Here is a 21,389-nt window from a genome sequence, read left to right on the forward strand (position 1 = left end):
GTGGAAATCACTAGATCAAAATCTTCTTGTGATTTTATGCTTTTGACAATTGTTTGGAGCTGTGATTGGACATTATTAATCTGCTCTTCCAATTGTTGTTTCAATTGCTCAGAGTTGGTGGCCTGGGTCTTAAATTTGGCTTGAAGAGCTGCTACAGCCTCCTCTAAACTTTGAAAATTATCCAATGTGGACAAATCAGCATATTTTTGAAGCAGCAATTTGAGTTCAGAATCAATTTTAAGAAGAGGGTCCATGCATTGTGATTGTAAATTTGTAATTTCTAGTTGAAGACTGGCATTGAGTGTGGTTTGTAAAGCTTGTAAATCACTTCTTAATTTCTTGACTCTGACATCAAGCATAAGAATCTCATCACTGTGATCTTCATGTCTTGTATGGCCAAATATATCATTAGGCATTTTGATTTAGTGGTTTCTTATTATTGAATATCTAATTCTTAATTCTATAAAAAATGGTATAAGCTTGTCATAGGATCCCGGGACCTCAATATATAAGCAGTCACCAGCAGAAACAGTATATACAGTGCCAGAAATCATGTTTGAGTGCTTTATCCTGTAAATATTTTTGCCTATTGAAACCTTGACATTACCCTCGGGAGTTGTAATAAATTGTAATTGGCCACCTACAGGTAATTGGTAATAATTTAAATTGTTAAATATGTACAATGTTTTACCTGTTTCATCAACAACATCTGTAAGTATGCTGTTCAGATGAATAATTAACAAACCACTTAGTTTAGATATTACAGATTGTATATCAGAAGAGGGTGCTGGTGTTGGCAGGTCCATAATAGCCAGTTTTTTGAACCCAAATAAGTTCATAGGCATGTTTATTTATTTCAAATCATGCTCTGTAATTGGGCATTGATTGCCACTTTTCAAATCACAATGACCCCATGGTAGAGTATGTATGCCACATGATAAAATGCATCTCTTATCATCATGTGGGTCCAGAGCCACTTTTCTTACAACATTTGTAGTCAACAAGTGATCTTTACTCTGAATTCTGCATTCTGATGTTCTGATTGAACTCTGGGTTTTGAGACAATCTTCATCATCTTCAAATTCAAGCTCTTTGTCAACAGTTACTCTGCCAATGCCCTTGGCTTTTTTTGCAACACCACCACTACATGTTTCAAAGCTGTACATCTTGGCCCTTAACCCAGCAAATGCCACAATAACATCACCAAGTGTCTCATCTTTTAACTTGCCAGGCACTTTTTTGTTGTGGGGTTGAATCTTTGTATGTTCACTGGTATCAAAATATTCAAGCAATGCAGGCTGTGACATATCTTGATAAACATCTTCTGTTTGAATATCAAGAATAAAACTATCTGTGTCCATGTACATCAGTTTTACACTATCACCATAAATAGGCTTCAACACATTATAATAGAGCTCCAGCATGTGTAATTTGGCCAATTCCAATATCACAGCCCCTACATAAATAGGCTTATCAAACTTAATCTTTGTTTTTTTCATATTAAAAAGTGCCATATTGTCATCATAAATTCTTCTGTAGTTGAAATTAGGCTTTGCTATCAATTTTTTGCTCCGGCTGGGGCCAGTAATTATTTTAACATCAGTATGTTTTCTAACATTTTCTATGGTTTTGCCATACACTGAATTGACCATCAATTTAAACAAAGTCTTATCAAATTGGCTCATTGCAGATGTTCGAAGCTCTGTGTTTGTATCAATATATGGCTTCAACCATCTTGAGTGCCTGAACCTCAAAACTTTGCCAACTTTGGTCACTTGAACACCATGATTCATGAGGAACTGGAGGTTTTTGTAATATAAGACATAACCCTGTTTTGGCTCTAGTGTCATCATGAGCTTCATCTGTTTAGAGCCAGGTGAACACTTAACCTCAGGAATTGGGGGCAGATCAGAAAATGTGTTGTGTAAATCATCAGGAATTGTGAGATCAACCTCTAAGAACAGGCCATAGTTACTGTCATCAAAATCCTGAAGATCTTCAATATTGAAGTCTTCAACCCACTCAAGCCCTGCATATGGCAGTTTTTTCATCATAGCATAACCATAGAGGCTATTGGCATCTACATACAGTATATAATTTGATGGCAGTGCTGGATCATAATTGAGAATATACTTGTTATTTGCTCTGGCATATCTCTGAGAACATTGCACCATGCCTCCTCTTATACATTGCTCCATAAACAGATACATATCTTGATCTTGGATCAGATCCAATTGCATTTTAGTGTTTAAAAACATTGCAGACCATGCTAGGCCCGGTGCACTGTAAAAATACATTGGATCCAGCTTATAATTTTCCATGGAAGATTTTCTAAATGCCTGAAGTATATCAGCTAAGAGAGTGACATCAAGTTTTAAATATGCCTTGTGATAATCACCAAATGTCTGGCATTTTAAATTGTTCCACATCAACTGGGCATGGTGATAATCATCATCAGTGATTCCAGATGCTCTGATTTTGCTGTAGAACTCTTGTTGTGGTGGCAGAGAACACTCATCAAATTTAGAAAAATCTGTAACATAATCATATGGATATACACCCTTCCGCCTAATTAATTTCAGGTCCTGATTTGGAAACAAAGCACATGTGATTTTGAATTGATCATCAGATAATTGACTGGCCAGTGTAGCCAGGCTAGCAGACAGAATTCTGTAGGAATCAAGAAATCTTAAGTGAATAGGAACACCATTAACTTTAATTATCTTGCTAATAGCAATATATTTCTCATCATTTTCTGCTAAAATATTTAAATTCTGCTTGTCAAACCCCTCGTACTTGATCAAATGATGAAAATCATAATTGGATGCACCATGGCAAAATATAGGGACAAATTTTGGTCTGTGGATCTTAATATTACAGCTATTACACAGGGCCATTAAGAATTTACCATCTGTATGAGAATGGTGTTTCACCTTGATATTTGTATCTGAAAATTCAGAATCACATACCGGGCATTTTTCTGCATTATTGAAATCTTCAATCTGATCCTCTGTTAAAGGCAACATAGGTTTTGATTTTAATAAGACATTAGATGCTATGTCATGGCACTCATTTTCTATTCTATGTGCAAATTCTTTGATGGCATCTGCTCCCATGTATAAATATTCTTTACTAACAACACCATCCTGTACAATCACATAATAAAAACTAGAAGGTTCATGTAACTGGTATGATGTAATTGAAGATTCATCAGGATCTGGGCTGCAGAATGCAAGGGGTTTGAGATTTGATTCAAAATCACAGACTATATATGCTGGGTGTTCCAACAAGGCTTCAAATTTTTTGAATTTGGCATTTTCACTTGGGTTAGGCATAAGCATATGAACAGGTTTATGATTGCCACAGTATTTCAGATGCTCAACTAAGTTGTTTTTAGCAATTTCTGCATTCACTTCACTAATCCCATTTATTATTTTTTTACCATCAAATACAGTCAAACATCTTCTACACAACTTGAATATTGTATTGGATTTGCCTTGTTGTTTTCTGACTAAAGCTTCAAGACTGTGTATCAGAGTGTAATGGTATGTGTCATCCCCTTCAATTAAGAGCAGATCAATCGGAACAGCATCATCATCATCAAGTGTACTGATTCTGAGAGGTGCTATCAAGCAATTGCCACGGCCAGTAGAACAAATAAAAACATTAATAGATAATTGTTTACCATTGATATCCCTGGCCTTTTTTTCAAATTTATCAATATTCTGAACAGACATTGGATATTCTAAGCCCTCCATAGCATCATCAAAATCGTGCTCATGTTGTTTATAATAAATTATTCTCTCAGGATGATCTAAAACTGGAAACAAAGCAGCTAAAATACACCACAGAACATTTCTCATCATTATTTTTTGTTAACCACGGCTCTTTTGTTTTTAATATTGGCAGGTAAAGGCACATATGTGGAACCTTGTAATGGGCTGAATTCAGAAATATTAACATAGAGCTTGTGTGAAGTTCCGCATAGGCTCCATCCTGATTCTTTTGCTGCAAATTCAGTGTGTTTAATATTCAATTGCTCTATCAAACTGCTTATTATTTTGTCTAAATTTGTATTTGAATATATAGCCATGGGCGTCCGGAAGGGGGGGCAAGGGGGGGCCATGGCCCCCCCCCTGGAAAATGAAAGTCAACCAAAAATGATGTATTTCACACATATAATTTCATTTTAACCACAATAATATGTGTTAATTATTGCATGAACATCATAAATTCAAATTTAAGCAATGTTTTTTTTAGAGAACAACACTTTTTGGAGAAAATGTGCCTTGTTTGCCCCCCCTGGAAAAAGATACCTTCCTTGCCCCTCCCTGGAGAAATTCCTGCGGACGTCCATGTATATAGCTACAGTTTCTGTTATGTGGGGCTGTGTAAATTTTGTGCCATTTGATTTCTTATATTGTGTAAACAATTTGAGGGACAGCTTATAAGAGCCATTTTGTGCATTTAGAATTGCCTGCACATCAGGATTTATACTGTTCAAAAATTTCTTAATATCACATCTTGGCTCTGATACAAAACTGTAATCCCTAAGTTGGCCATTAAAACTGCTATGGATAGGTGGTTCATAGCGTGGCTGCTTTGCTGCTCTAGCATTAACAGGTGCTTCATGCTTCCTTTTCAGACCAGATGTAGATGGCTGTGAGGGCAATGTTGATGACTGTACATAACAAGTACACTTATGCCTTTTGTAATATGCCTTGCTTAATATTTTATGGCATCTTGGGCACAATTTAGTAGCCTTTCTGCATTTCTTAGGGTCACAATTAAACCGGTGCCTAGCCCAATTAGAACTAGATATATTTTTATTGCATTGATTGCAATATTTCAAGTTTGGCATTTTTATTGTTTATTTATATAAAATTTCTTGGTCCAAAAAAACAGAACTATGGATAATATGCCAAAACAATTGTAACAGCAGTTAGTGGCTGAGCTGGTGCTTTTATACCCAGACAACAGCAGTAACTAGGCTCTGGTGATCCCCAATATAAAATAATTTTGCTCTATTATGCTGTTGTATAACACACTTTACCAGGCATCAAACCTCAGCTGTATACCAGCTAGCAGTGAATATTCTCAAAATCTCACGTGTGGGGATATTATTCTGCCACATGTATTTCAATCTCACACATCTTACCAGGGCTCAAACCCGGAGCCTCTTGATTACAAGGCAATAATACAAACACTTTGCCATCAGGGGAGGCCTACACATTTTACCAGGGCTCAAACCCCGAGCTCTTGTTTACAAGGCAGCAATATTAACACTTCTCCATGGGGGGGGCCTCAAACCCAGAAGCTTTTGATTACAAAGCAATAATACAAACACTTTGCCATCAGGGGAGGCCTACACATTTTACCAGGGCTCAAACCCAGAGCTCTTGTTTACAAGGCAGCAATATTAACACTTCTCCATGGGGGGGCCTCAAACCCAGAAGCTTTTGATTACAAAGCATATAAGCCATGGGACTATGTCCACATTCTATTGAGTATCAGAACCCAGGAGTTATGAGCTCTATATCAGCTAAATACAGTCAACGTTGGACTTTGAACTGTGCAATGAATATTCTGTAAGTCTCACTTGTGTATATATTATCAGAACAAGGCAAAACCTGAATTGGGCTCAGGCATACATGACAACATGCAAAAGGGTAATGTTCTTTTACTAAGAATTTTCCCCTATTGCACAGAAATATTAATGGAAGTTTTATGCCCTTTCAGTGAATTACACAGAAATATCATTAATGCCCCCTTTTAGCTGTGTAGATTATATCTCTTGCGTGCCAGCATATGAAAGCCCCCAGGCATGCATAATTTATTACCGGGCAAGCAATTTCTCAGAAATGTATTAGTCTATCAGACAATTTTGATCAGGAAAATTGATGCATTTCTGAACTAAATAATTGCCCCGAGCAATAAAACTGATTAAAGATTAAGAAGAAAATAGAATTTGCAGCCTGCCCTTGTCCAAGTAATCCTCTATTGTATTGATCTGTAAGTTGTAGAGCATGAGAATATAAGCATTTTGGCTTAGTTTTAAGTGTATCCAAAACAATATCAAGAGGGGCATATTTTTGACAAGCTTGTGGGACAACAATCTGGCAGATTCAGCCTTTGCACACATGGCCGAATCAATCTGAGGGGGGTTCTTCATTTGTACACTAGAATTCAGGATTCTTTGAATTTTGACAGAGTGGCACACTGTAAGCAATAAGATCATATGGGTACTTGGCTTAATTTTAAGTATAGGCAAATCTGTCTATTGAGGGTTCTTCATTTATACACTAGGATTCAGGGTTCTTGGGATTAAGAGCATATCACACTTGAAGAATTGGGGCATATGGGCATCTTGGCATAGTTTTAAGTGTAGCCAAATCGGGCTGTTTAATCAAATAACCTCTTCATTTGTACGCTATGTGTGTCCTCATCCTATATACTTTTATACTACTGATATACTAGTGATTCTGGCAATTTATGGGGTTATTGGTCATCCAGGGAGGAAGCAGCTTTGCGAACAAAAATCACATTCACAGACTGTTAGGCAGGAGAAATAGGTTGGAGTATTTTGAGACCTTAATTTCCAGAAAGTGGAACCTGTTGTATAAAGAAACAAAAACTATGCACATTGTCTTTAAGATTTTCTTAGATAGATGTTACATCTGGTTGCATCTCTCAGTATGTAACTTACATAAAGAAACAATCTGTCTAATGACATCTGAACTAGTTGCTGGCTATCGTGTTTCACTAAACAGGAAAATACCCACACGAAACCTGACATGGAAGTAAACGACTGGGATGTGTTTTGTATGTGTTTCCCAAACACAGTAGACTGGTCTCGTCAATATGGATATGCGTAAGGCAGTAAAGGTGTACAGAGATTATAGTGTATTGGTGTGGTGGTAGTTTTAGTTCATATACAAGTAGTTGCAAGGATTAGTTCTGTATTGACTTAGTTATGTGAAGGTATACGAAACACATCCCAGTGTTACCTATTTTCTCATTACTGTTACTAAAATTCCAGTACCTTTTATAAAATTTCGATTTTAAATTAATCACATTGTTATAGTATGAAGAATTTCACTCAGTTTCTCATGTCATATTTCTTATGTTAAGACTTTATACATAGTTGCTACAACAACTCGTAATTTTGCATCACTTTAATTACGAAAATACCTTGTTGACTCTTAACAATGACTCATTCACTGATTTCTCTCTCTCAATAGCTATAGTAAAGCTTCGAATTTAAAGAAAAGTTTTGAATTCTACCGCAACTAGATCCTCAAGTTTCAGTTCATTTACAGCCTGGAAACACACCAGCATTCAATTCCCCAAGGAAGTGAGAGTTTAGCTCAGACTTCTAGAAGAGAGGATATTTCTACTTCTTGAATCTTGCTGTACAGATGTGGATTCTCCACCAGATAACATGATGCAGATGTGGTGATGTAATAGTCCATTTGGTGAGTTGAATTCGTTGCAAGGTGGGATGTTAGAAGATAAATCTAAAAAAAAATAATATGAATGAGGAGTTTCATCATTTCGCTATTTTGAAGAGAAAAAATCATCTTGGTAGCTTTCAATTAACGAGATTGTGTTTCAAAGCTATCAATACCTTCAATTTCATTTGTGATTCTTTGTATAATTTCGTGTAATCTAAATATTGACTATCACTATACAAACTGTCGAGTTGACTAGACTCGACCACCCAACCTAGGAACTTCCTGTTCTGAAGTGAACGTTACTTCACCAAAGACTCATCGTTGTTAACCAGTTGTAAGAATCCTATATCAGATAGAAACAGACAAGTGGTATGTTGAAATGTGTTGATCGAAACTTACAAAAGGTAAAAAAATGGTAATTTTGTAACTTTATTTCCTTTCTTAGGATTTTCAATCCTGATATTGTAATTGATGAAGGCATGTGTCATTTGTGGGTAAAGTGTCGATTTCGTAATTGTCAATTTCTGACTGATCTTGCTGGATGGAGCTAATTATGTTGCGGTAAACCATAACCAACTGACTTTTGCGTGAAGTACGCACATAAACATAATTTAGTTGAGTTATTCAGATAGAACTAGCCAATATAGACTTAACATTAGGTGGTAGAATTGTATGGGTGTGGTTTAGTGCTAATAATTTCTAATTTTGTGTGAAGTAGTAATTTGAACAATTATTTGCAATGCACATACTAGTATTGGCTAAGTTCTCTCTTGAATTGATGCTAGCATTTCCATTTAATGACGCCAAAATTCTTGCATAGATACCTTAACGGAAGTTCTTTTTATTCTGATTCAGAACAAGCAAATATGGACAATACTTCCTCCCCCCCCCCCCAAGACACAATGCCTTTTGATCTTGTCATGTAATTAATATTTTTTGAAATCATGCCTCCGACAATCTTTATATTAAAGCCGTTCCAGCATGTTTTTTTTTAATAAACTTCTTGAAATTAAATGCGTGTTTCTATATAAAAAACATTTAATGTTAAACTGCTTCATGTAAACATGATCTAATATCAAAAAAGTACTTGGGTGAAATTACATTAAACTTCTGTTGATTTTATTAAGAAAATAAACATTTAATGTAAGATCATTAGTAGCATTTTTTTATTAGATAGCGTTAATTATAAAAAATCAACACTTCGTTTACGAGTTGTGCGATTAATTAATTATCCCTCAAACTTTTCAGAAATCAAGATGAAATCGAAGAACCAGAGCCTCGACTGTCAGCGTACTGTCTGGATTTAGAAATCCAACTTCCCAAGGAGACAATAATGTAGCAGTGTTCAAGATAAGAGGAAGCCATCTTTCCAGATGGGTGGATTATCATATCAGCCACTGAAGCCGTTGGGACTTTATTGCACACCGTTAACCTTTCAGTAAACAACACGACTCTGAAGAAATGTATCAATACGATCTGAAAAATTAATTTTTGGATTGTATAGATGCAAAGTGGATACTTCTGCATGACTATCCGTGCTCGCATATACAAGGAAGAATACAGATATGCATGTTCAAGTAAGATAATTCTTTCAAAGCTGATACTTGTAAGGCATTTCATATAGGATTAATTCAGAAGATTTTACTTTTGTTACAGCCCTCGCGGCAAAAGCTTTTGTGTTTATTAGGTGTCTAATATTTTCAATAACTTTTGTGGTAAATCTTTGCAATTGTATGTCGATGACATCGGGTGATGACAAGAGATTTGATCTTAACAGGAACTTGAAGATTGTCTCAAACGTGTAACATGTAGAGTCCAGAAAAGCGAGGATTGTTTGAATGTTAACTACAGATGTATTTAAGATTCAGGGAGGATACTTGTAATTAGGTATCATGTGGGATGGGAGAGAAATTGTAAATTGTTTTTGAATTTGAAATATATATTTTTTCCTTCTATAGCCACCTGTTCATATGCTGCCAACTGGTGCATCACCCGTTCATGCGATGGTTGCTTCGGAGGTTAACAAATAATTGTGGAGAGGGATGCTGAAGTGGGTTCACGAAAATGGAGAAGCAGTTCTGGAATGAACATTCCTGGTCCAGTCGACTGCTTTCACCCACCAGATAAACTGCATTTGAAGAGGAGTATTTTGGAGATAAATACAGACAAAAGTTACGTTGGCATTTGTTTGTTAGTTTAAAATCTTCGTGTTCTTTCTTGAAGGAATTCTAAACAAGATGTTGTGCTTTTCGATGAATCAGGATGGTAAATAGGTCCAGCAATAGTTAATTGTCGTGAATATTGCAAGCGGATATTACACCCAAATGGGTGTATTGCATAATTTACACTGAATTTCCTTTGTCTTGGTAATATTTCAACCAGGTAGAACTTGCCAGTATAGACTTGCATGAGGGTGCACAGTAATTACGAGTTGTGTGGTGGTAATGGTTTTTATTCTCTATGTAGGTTGGTTATAAGAATAAGAAAATCATTTTGCCTGTGTATGAGACACACATGCGAAGTATTTAAAGAATGAGAACCTGAATTTCAAAATTGAACTAGGATGTTATAAGTTTATCACACTGAAAGGAATAAGATTGTAATAAAAATACTTCATTGAATAAAAATTGAAGCAGAAATTAAGCATCAGAATTGAATTGAATATGAGTATTCACTGAAAGACACGACGGTAATTCGTTATTTGAAAAAATGCATATTGAGATACATGTAGATACAAATTTATTTTACCCTTCAATTTAGGGATAGAAATTAAGGATTTTCCGATTGTGTTAAATGTAGTTTTACGTGACTCATGGTCCAGAACAAGAATTACAACCAACTAAGGTATAGGAACGTTGATCACCAGTCTTTTGAAATACTATTATTATATTTAATATATTTTTAGAGCTACTTCATTACTTTGAGTGTATTGCGAAAAGCTTCATGTCTTGATGCGATATACGTTGTCATTTCCCTTTCCACAATTTTCCGTCGTGATCTCGTTCCAAGCTGACTCCGTCGTGGTCTCGTCCTGCTGGCTCGTGATGGTCTTCTCAGGCTGGGTGCTCCTGGACTCTACCCCGACTGGCATGATCGCGGATTCGTCCATTTAGGCACGATCTGGTTTCGTCCTGGGCGGCTTCTCGTGGACTATATACCCGGCTGGCCAACTCGTCGTCCCGTCTTGACTTCGAGTTATTTTTTTTATGTATAAGTGTGAAATAGTTTTATATTCGCGGCACTGATTGCTTTAGTCTATGTTACTGTGCTATACACCTCATGCGTATACTCGTTGACAACCTAACAGAGAAAGTGCAAGTATATACAGCTTAGGTTAGGTGTGACTTAGGAACAGAGTTACCAAATCATGTATTTAAAACTCCACCATTTGCTTTGTTAGTGTTTTTTGAGTGACCAGATTGAAGCGTTTAAGCATTACTGAATATGGACAGAATTTTAAATTTAAAAAAAATAGCCGTTAATAATTGAGATGTCAGATATTACATTTCAATTACAACGTTAGTGCCTGAAAAATATAGTCTGTTTCTTTCGGATTTCAATACAAATGTATATATTTCTATACGCTTGGATATTGAAGTGATGTATATTTAAGAACCTGCAAGAGTTAGTTTTTTTATGGCATTAGCCATAGGGGAAAGTGGGGCAAAGCGAAATAAGGGGCAAAGTGAAATGATCGAATTGCCAAGCACACACGCAGCGCCATCTTTTGGTTTGCCGATGTATTGTCAGCATCACGTACAGGTGCATCTCCCTCATAGGTGGTAGCACGCGACAACTTTTCCTCCGGCTTCAGTAACAAAGAAAGTGTTTGGAGCACATGGTCTTGTAATATTGGCACCCTGCTTCGTTGCACACTGAGAGGTATGTATTTTGTTAACATTATTCTCTTGTTATTTTTATTATTACTTATAAAGTCATGCATCATGTGGCAATGGCAAATGTGTAAAGACGAAATAAATTAAATGCAAATAATTTATAAACCTCTACTGTGTGCCAGGGGCAAAATGAAAGGGGCAAAGAGAAATGTTATTCCACTTTGCCCCGGACTACAGTTTCTCGAAGTATCTAAATAGTAATGGTTAGATTTTAATACAATTCCAATAAAATTGTGTATTATTTATGTTACATCTTCTTGTTTCAGGCAAGATGGTACGTAATTACAAACGCACAACTAATCAGCAATCCTGGACAGAGGAGTCTATGGCTCTAGCTATAACAGCTGTAAAAGATAATATTATGAGTTTCCAGAAGGCTGCTGACTCATTCGCCGTTCCTGTTGCCACGCTGTACCGTCGAGTAAAACGAGATGGTAAGAATTTCAATTTGTATTATTTAATACATTTTATTTTTGTAGAACTGCAGCTTATGGATATAGCCTAGTGCATTTTAGTGTGTAGGCTAATAAGTTTCTCATTGTTTAATTTAAATCAAATCGTATTGTGAATGAGCAGAAGGCCTAAGTAGGCTTAAGCAATTATGAAGACATTTATCCTCACTGTGATACCAACTTGAAAACATTAAAGGTGTGATCTAATTTGAAACAGTATTGGATTGAAAAAAGAAATAATGAATATATTAACTTTATTTTCATTACTTTATCTGCTATTAATTAACATTATTAAACAAATTATTGATAAAAGGCCTACATGTGATGAATAATGTAGCTAATAAAACTTATATTTTTCCCCCCATTTTTGACATCAGAAACCCACCGTGGGGACCGCACCCAAGACTGTCGGATTTAGAGACTAGTTTCCTAACCACTGTGCCATGAAGCCTGCTGTGCAGCTCATAAATCCCTGCTGATTGGACTGTTAGTTTTTGATTAAAAATTAGCTCTTAACATTGTATAAATTGATTCATGAATGGTCAGTAGGCTATAAACATTCCATCCGTATTTGAAAGGACCTAGACGTGTAGACCTACACTGTAACACAGGATAATGTTTGGAGACTTTTCAGTCTTGTTGTGAAAATTGAATTGTTATGAGTATAAAGAGAAATAAAGTAAACCAAATTATACATATTTGAAGGTTCGAGTGACAAACGTAATTACATACAATAGGCTGATACTAATTGTATTAACACTTTTTTCTTTATTGCAGTGGACGTTGACCAGTCATGTGAGAAACGACTAGGAAGATTCAGGACGATTTTCACAGAATCTCAGGAGGCAGAATTAGAGGAACATGTGATTCGTATGGAATCACGACTATTCGGAGTCACGACGAAGGATCTTCGCTGCCTGGCGTTTCAGTATGCTGAGTGTAATAATATTGCACATCTATTCTCTAAGCAGTCTGGAATGGCTGGTGTAGACTGGCTGTATGGATTTTTGAAACGTCATCCTGCTTTAACACTTCGAACTCCAGAGTCTACTTCTCAAGCTAGAGTCTCATCTTTCAACAAGGTAACTGTAGCTAAATTTTTCGATCTCCTTACAGCACTGATGGACATCCACAAGTTTTCTCCTAGTCGAATTTATAATGTCGACGAGACAGGTATGAGCACTGTTCCCAATAAAACTTCCAAGGTTATCAGTTTAAAGGGTAGGAGACAAGTTGGACAAATTAAATCAGCAAAAAGAGGAACAACAACAACTGCTGTGATCTGCTTTAGTGCAGCAGGATACTACATTCCACCTCTTCTATTTTTCCACGTGTTAGAAATAATCCAGCCTTTTCCCATGGAACACCTCCAGATACGATTGTTCATTGCCACCCTTCAGGCTGGATGCAGACAGATATTTTTACAAAGTGGTTTGATCATTTCATCCATTGTACCAAACCTTCCGTTCATGATCCTGCACTCCTTATTCTCGATGGCCACGCGACCCACACAAAGAACCTTCAATTGGTCCTAAAGGCACGCGACAACCACGTGCATATCCTGTGTATCCCTCCTCACACGAGTCATAAACTCCAACCTCTAGATGTTGCCTTCATGGGGCCATTAAGCACATTTTATTCTCAGGAATGTGCAACGTGGCTACGTAATCACCCAGGAAAGGTAGTCTCTATAACTGAAGTTGGTGAACTGTTTGGGAAAGCATACATGAAGGCAGCCACCACAGTGACCTCAGTAAATGGATTCAAGTCAACTGGAATCTGTCCTTGTGACCCCAACATCTTTCCGGAAGAGGCTTTTGTAGCTGCAGAAACGACGAACAGACTACCTCCAGTTGAGGACGATGTAATTCCAAACCAATCGGCAGTTCCAGGAGAGGCATCAGCTGGTCCATCAGGAGTAGGAGTACAAATAGTTCGCGATGAGCCAAAAGTTCGTCCATTTGACGTCCTAACGGTACAGCCACAACCTAGCACTTCATCAAAAGTGTGTAAACAGGTGAGCCCTAAGGACATCTTGCCTTTGCCTGCAATGATAAGAGACAACAGTATCCGAAAAACATCGAGAAAGACAGGAGTGACAGCAGTTTTGACTTCTAGTCCTTACTTGACATAGCTGAAGGTTCATAACTTTTCAGCTACAGGAAACAGCAAAGATTCATCATGTAAGAACAGGCCAGCCCGTAAACAATTGTTTGGGGGTCGAGCTCTAAGCAAGGGTAAGAACAAAAAACCAAAACTACCAGTAGGCCTAGATGATGAATCTTCTGATGAGAGTGACGAAGAAGAGTGCATGTTTTGTAGTGAGCCCTTTTCAAGATCGAAGCCAGGTGAGGGATGGATCACGTGCTCCAAGTGCAAGAAATGGGCTCATGAGGAATGCACAACATTTGATAATGAGATTGATGATGAAAACCATTACATTTGTGACAATTGTAACACATAATTAATTGTAATGTTTCACAATTGGTGTATTTCACTTTGCCCCAATTAGTTTTTCACTTTGCCCCATATATGGGGCAAAGTGAAATTTTTGCAGTGTTTATAAATATTGTATGTCTTTCCTAAAGTAAAGATGGCTACATCTCATTGTTTTTATTATATGTAGCCAACATATGTAGGTATTACACTGTGTATTTAGATTTGTTATTTCTGTAATTACATGCGTTTCAAATATTATTATTTGTTAGCTATTTCACTTTGCCCCACCTTCCCCTACTTATTTTTCCTCCATTTAGTATCCAAGTTAAATCTTTTTCATAGAAAATTTTCTCGAACATTATTTCTGCTGATTTTTCTTTCCAACACTGTTGAATTGTGCCTAATGCTTATGATTACACAGATATTGTGATTGAACAGTGTCAAAATCGTCTGAAAAAAATAATTAAATCCACCAATAAAAGCACAGTAACATTGTTTAAGCCAATCAGATGCCGTTCGCGTCATATTTGCTAAGGCGTGGTTGAGGTCCCGACCTGTCCTGCCCATGGTATATTCCTGCTGACGGCCTATCTAAGGTACACGTTCCCGACTTGACCAGACCCGGTGTTCCAGTCCAGACTGTCTGGTTTGCGAGGATTCCTGAATGGGCCGCTACATTCCTGACTGCCCAGCTAGTGGTTGATTCCCGACCTAGTTCGTGGCCCCAATCGCGAGTGCCATACTTTGAGGTGGCCCTGCCGGATCAGAAGAGTCCAATCTGCGAGTGCCGTACTATCTGGTCCATCCCCTAACATCGTTTTCAGGACCCCAATTATATTTGACAAAGAGACCAGCTATGAGCACCATACATTTCAATTAATGTATACACAAATCTCATTAAATTCTTCTACAATGTAAAAGGATACATAATTATTATTTCGTAAAGTAGAATAAAATAAAAATTAATATCTGCAGAGTATTGAATGTTAGATCGTATTTCGGCTGCATGTGGTCAAAGTTTCGATACCTTTACATATCTTTCCTATTTAACCAGTCCGGACAAATTATCTTATTCAAATAAAATTCTCAATTATTCTATGTTAAAAAAAATTGAATCTTTGATTGTTTTCAAATAAAAACGAAACTTTAATTTCTATTTCTAAACTTGAACAGGGTGTCTAACAGTCAAGAATGTGAAGAAAGTCAAGAAAAAGTCAAGAAATTATGCTTGTGGTCCAAGAATATTTTCTACTTTTTTCTACAATATACTGAATTTACATTGTTATAAACCTGTACTGGGAATTGATAAAATGGAATATTTGGAAACAAAAATTGCTAACAAAATGTCAACATCTTTTTTAATCTTCCATACAGTTTTTCATCTCTTCTACTTCGTCTGCGACTGAATTCTGAGATTTCCATGGATGAGAAGAACAATTCGGGTACTTTCTACTGGAGAGAGCTGATTGCATACGATCAGTGAGTAAGTAGAACTGATCAGATAATTGGTAAATTTCCCAGGAAATATGAAGCCAATATTTTTGGAGAGTACTCATAGCTTGAAAACAGTGTGTGCTCCTTTCATGAATGAAAACATGAAATACAGTTATCGTGGAATAACTCGATGTTTCTTACCTTGTGGTATGACCATATCACTGGTAAATCTTCCGTGCGTTTACCGAGATATTGCAAATCATACCATTTATGCCACAATCACAATTGTTTCTTACATCATGCAAATACTTCTTTTTAAATAAAATATTATTTTTTAAATCGTTAATGTATAATTTATGAACACACTATTAGTAAATGTTTTTTCACGTCCCTAGTTGTAGGTGATCTCTCTCTCTCCCTCCTTGTACCTATGTAACTGTATGGAATCACTTAATCAGAGAAAGGATCTACAGTTTTTCCATTTGAATGTTAGATGGTTTACTGTTTATTTTCAGTTTGCTTTATTTGTTTAGTTTATTTTTAAGTCCACTTTATGCACAGGTAGGCTAATCGAGTCTGTACCGTGCCTCAATCGGACATGAAACATGGGACCATCTGCTTCAGATACTTTACTTGGCTTTTCTGATATCATTAGCAAACTGACTCATTTAACAGTTAACAGACTCAGTATTCAGATAAGATTGTTAATAGTAAATAAAATATGTATGAAGTAGTAAAAAGTTAAAATTATCAAATGTTGATTTGAAACCTACACCAGTGGCGTAGCGTAAGTCTATGAAAGGTGTAAGGTCTCCTTAGATAAACCTGACCTGAATATTGGATAAAGGAAACCTAAAAACATTTTAACTAAATAGAATCTATTTGAATCTAAGTCATGTATGGGCACACTCAATTTCAAACACAAAATGCACACACTCTATGTTAACAATAATAGCATATGTATTTCTTAATGAAAATTCTCATTTATACTATAACTCGATCCGACAATCCTTTAGTCTGAACACCTCAATCACGTCGTCGTAGAATCGGGAGTTTCTGGCCAATGTCTTTGGCAGCTCCTTTTCAATGGATATCAGTCCCAAGTCAGATTTCCTTGCCTGAGTCTTGTGCTTCGTTGAAATGTATGAATCCTCTTCAGTGCAGAAAACGATCTTTCCACCGACGAGCTTGAGGCAGGAACAGTGAGGAAGAATTCTGTTAGTTTGTACACTTGTTCAACAGCTTCATTCAAATGGGTAGTACGCAAGTACTCATGAAGTTCAAACACACTCTTTACTCGATATTCGGCTTCAGAATAAATTACCTGTAGCTCAACTTTCAACTGGTAGCAATTGAAAAATCTTGCATACAGCTTAGTTTAGGACACAAACTCTTCTTCTGGAAAGGTCATGTCATATTTTTATTATATTTCTTTCACTAAAAAAAGGAATTTGTGGGAAATGCGTAGAACACAATTTGCAAATGCAAATGCATTCGAAAATATTACTTATCATGGTTACGATATTTGCGCAAATTTTGAAAAGCATATCAAGCAACTTAGTGAAAGGAAAAGGTAAAAAAAAAAATAATAATAATCTGTAAATCATAAAGCTAAATATTACGCATGTTTTAACATTACGGGTAACTGGGATGCACGCGCCAAACTTTGCGGGCGCTGCCGGATCTAGGATTGCCAGACGTTCCTCTTTTATCGTTAACTTCGCTGCTTCTAATGGAGGTAATATCCAACATTAAACCATCTCGTTTATGAACTTAATAGTTAGTTTACACATTAAAAATGACACCCGTTTTGTTACACCTCCCTTCAAGCATTGTTGAAACAACATGGGAGTCGAATTTCTTTGTTCTCTTCCGACCGTGGCAAGCATATGAGTCATACGCAGCGGCAATCATGCCAGCGTAAGCTTCGCCTGCCTGGAGACAGAAATTCCCGCCAGTTAGCACCCACTCGTAATGCGCCTTACATCTGTCCCAGAATCGGGGTGCCCTGTCATTGGTTGAGAAGATACTCCGTAAGCAAACACACCCGCCATGGGAGAGTCCAAATCATTTCTTCCATTCACTTACACGTAAGTCCTGTCAAGAAGCATTACAGAGAAACAACTCGAATCAAAACAAGTCCTCAATTGTTTCGTAAAAGTTCTACTTGAAATCTGATATTTCTGTGTGTGTTCAAGCGATAAATACGGGAATAAAATAAGTTTTCTTCAATAATTTCAACTACGCCGCTGACCTACACACACATTAAAAGGACAAAGTAGAGATTGAAGAGAAAAGTAGTAGTTCCACTCTTGTAAACGTTGCCTGTTAATATTTTGTAATTTCATGTGTACTTGAGATAGACAATAAAAAAATGTTAATAATTTAAATGAAACAATGCTACGTTCGAAACAAATTACAGTTATTTGAGTTGTCACAAAGTAAAAATTATAAGAAATATACTCAGTGTACCCACATTTGTATGTAAATACAAATCATATATGTTATTGATATAAATGATATTTAAACTCATTTCAATTGAAATAAAACTCATTGTAGTAAATTCTCTCGTTCTTTTTTGCTAGGCTTCCGTGGGTGAAGCAGCTTAGACCTGCAGACAAACTTCGATGACAGCACTTGGATCTAGTCTACCTTTCTTCAAGTGGCGTTATTTGACTCTGTGCTGGCATTCTTCCGATTGGAACCGAATAGTATCTGTTGGAAGCAGGGGACATGTTTCGAAAAGTGTTGCAATCTATGTTTTAGTGCAATTTGAGTATGTGTGACTTGGCGACAACTGAAATAAAGGCATATGTATTGACGTAAACATTGCAAACCACATTGTGCACAATAGCACAATCATTGCATTTACCTGTATATGAAGTCCATATCTGCAGTATGGTGGTGTAAGACGTTATTGGTGTTATCTCACAACAGATGATTATTATGTGATACTTCTCTGGCACAGTGGGACAGGAGATCCAAAAGTGGGACAAAACCAACCTCAGTAAATATCAGCACCTAACAAATGTGCTACCAGCTAATTTTTTTTTGCAAATTTGTTAATTTTAATTTTGAATAAAAATCTTACCTTAATCAGAAAAAATTGTAATAATTTGTTTGTATCAAATCTGATGCAAGCCTTAGCATTAGATTAGTTTCCAAAGCATATGCTACTTCAAATATTAAATTTAAAAAGTTGGCATTCCAAGATATTCCAGAGTTTTCATATTACCTTATGTTCACGAAGTTTCTCTTCGGTACTAGATACAAATATGCTCCAGAAGTGGGAATATAAGGATATGTATTTTTAACCTTGGTATAAGTTAAATTTTCTTCAAATGTTAATATTGAACTTTGAATTGTTTTATATCCTAGAAGGCACATACACTGATTGCATGCTGATTTTTTTTTAAAAATAACTAGTTCCAGGTGCAGGCTACACCCCCGCATTTCCCCCCACAAAAAAGCTGTTATATATTCTAAACTGAAAAGACAATGATGTGGCAAATTTAATGAACAAATTCGACTACATCTTTCAAGCATAAATGGTGATGTTAAAGATTCACTACTTGCAATGCTACTATGACCGCGGTGGCTCAGTCGGTAACGCGTCAGACTACCATGCTAAAGGTCCCGGGTTCGATCCCCGGCCGGTTCGAATCCGGGAACTTTTCTAACGTTGGAAGCGGCCCCGGCGCCCACCCAGCATGGAATGACATAGGTGCCTGGGGGAAACCCTGGGGGGTAAAGGCAGTTAGGGGCATGATGCTGATCACATCACCCCCACTCACGACCTCCACACCTTCGTGGCGTGGTGCTAAGCACAGGGGAGCACTTTACATTTTTTTAAATCAATGCTACTATTGATAATGAATGGAACCTATTGTTGATAGTTGATGTAGAAAAATGTGCCAGTTGCTCAATATTTGATGTATTCTGTAAATTTTGCTAATTTCTCTCATTGTCGTTCATACAATACTTGAGCAAGAAATGGTATACAGGGTAATTAATTAACCTTAGAATAGAAGTTAAATTTTCTTCAAATGTTAATATTGAACTTTGAATTGTGTTTTATGTCCTCGAAGGCACTTACACTGATTGCATGCTGGCTTTTTTTTTAAAAAAATAACTAGTTCCAGGTACAGGCTACACCCCCGCATTTCCCCCCACAAAAAAAGCTGTTATATATTCTAAAATGAAAAGAAAATGATGTGGCAAATGTAATGAACAAATTCGACTACATCTTTCAAGGGTAAATGGTGGTGTTCACTACTTGCAATGCTACTATTTATAATGAATGAAATCTATTGTTTGATAGTTGATGTAGAAAAATGTGCCAGTTGCTCAATATTTGATGTATTCTGTAAATTTTGCTAATTTCTCTCATTGTTGTTCATACAATTCTAAATCTTGTTTAATGTTGTGAAAAATGGCTTTGTGTGGCCAAATCTAATGAATAATGGTAATGTAATACTTGAGCAAGAAATAGTATACAGAGTAATTAATGAAATCCAGATTTTCTTTCTCAGAGCAGCGCTCGAAGTGAAGGTGGATGCGGGGAATGGTTTTCCTCCTGGTAGCAAAAGTTTCACAAAGCATCCCCCAAGTTTTGTCCTTGCCACATGTTAAATAGGAGCATTCCTCAGACATAACATTTTTCACTGCAGGAGCTGTCTAAGAACATTGAATTTAAATCATTTATGTTATGTTAATATTATGTTAGTTTTCATTTGTTTTGTATAGTTAAGATCCAAATCTATCTTTGTCACATACTTCGAATGATTGTAGTTTGTGAGAGGATCATAAGAATTCTCCCGTATCTCATTAAATGTAATTTTGACAAAGTTAAAATATATATCTTTAACCAAACTTACCTTTTTGATTTGTTATTTCAAGAATTAGAGATTTTGTCCCACTTCTGCGACGCCGCCCCACTGTGATTTTCAATACCATTATGTTCATATACATGTATGTTTGTGTAATGTAGATATGAATGATATTTCGATGTTATGGTGGAGAAATTGTTGAAGCAGAGCAGTGTACTTGCATGAATTGTATCTCCCGAGTTCCTCACAATTCTCATGACATTAACCTACCTATGGAAATATTTGTCGTACGTCTTTCGGTATTTGTAATGGCTAATGTGCCAGAGCCTTTTCTTTAGATGTACTGTTTCTGTTAATCTGTACTTCATGATTAATCTGAATGTAATAAAGCAAATGCTTCCTTGTGGTGATTTCTGGCCTTTGGATGTCGTTGCCAAAGGCCATTTGTAAGATTCACTCTTACCTTCCTTTGAAGGATGTGCAAAGTTTATTTCCCCCTCTTCCATCCAGCTTGACAAAGTATACAGAAATCTTGGTAAGTGAACATACATAAGACATAAAAATGAAATTATGATCAATGTATTTAAGGCGTTAGTTGTAATTGGTTAAATGAGATTCATTCAGTCCTTGTGTAGTTTAATAGAAATTTATTTCTCAGTATGAAGTCTTGTCGTATGATTAATTTTTGTAAAAAAAAAAACTCGAAATAATTTTATAATAGTTGAATAAATATCCAGTTTTTGGGTGATGTTAGGTCCAGGAATAGAAAATATAATAGAAGTGAATATAAATTTCACTCCGTGCAAGCCCAAACGATTGCAAAATTAATGACTGTGTTCAAAATATCTTTGAGCTTAAAATGTAGAACCAACGACGAATATGATT

General features: G+C 36.4%; 1 protein-coding gene across 2 annotated transcripts in view; it reads left to right on the forward strand.

The window, feature by feature from the left end:
* Positions 1-19,138, forward strand: part of LOC145996142 (uncharacterized) — a 64,613-nt gene extending 45,475 nt beyond the window's left edge. The window contains exons 2-7 of one of the 2 annotated variants that reach the window (XM_083132478.1): positions 7,320-7,475; positions 8,703-9,031; positions 9,413-11,784; positions 12,580-12,884; positions 15,616-15,724; positions 18,261-19,138. In XM_083132478.1, the coding sequence (XP_082988604.1) occupies positions 11,595-11,784; positions 12,580-12,884; positions 15,616-15,654 (534 nt within the window). In that variant the 5' untranslated portion in view covers positions 7,320-7,475; positions 8,703-9,031; positions 9,413-11,594 and the 3' untranslated portion in view covers positions 15,655-15,724; positions 18,261-19,138. Of the gene's footprint in view, positions 1-7,241; positions 7,476-8,702; positions 9,032-9,412; positions 11,785-12,579; positions 12,885-15,615; positions 15,725-18,260 lie in introns of both variants that reach the window. The other variant, XM_083132476.1, reaches the window with a different exon arrangement.
* The last annotated feature ends 2,251 nt before the right edge of the window (positions 19,139-21,389 follow it).

The sequence above is a fragment of the Lepisma saccharinum genome, chromosome 12, assembly GCF_977018435.1.
Source record: "Lepisma saccharinum chromosome 12, izLepSacc3.1, whole genome shotgun sequence".
Taxonomy (NCBI): domain Eukaryota; kingdom Metazoa; phylum Arthropoda; class Insecta; order Zygentoma; family Lepismatidae; genus Lepisma; species Lepisma saccharinum.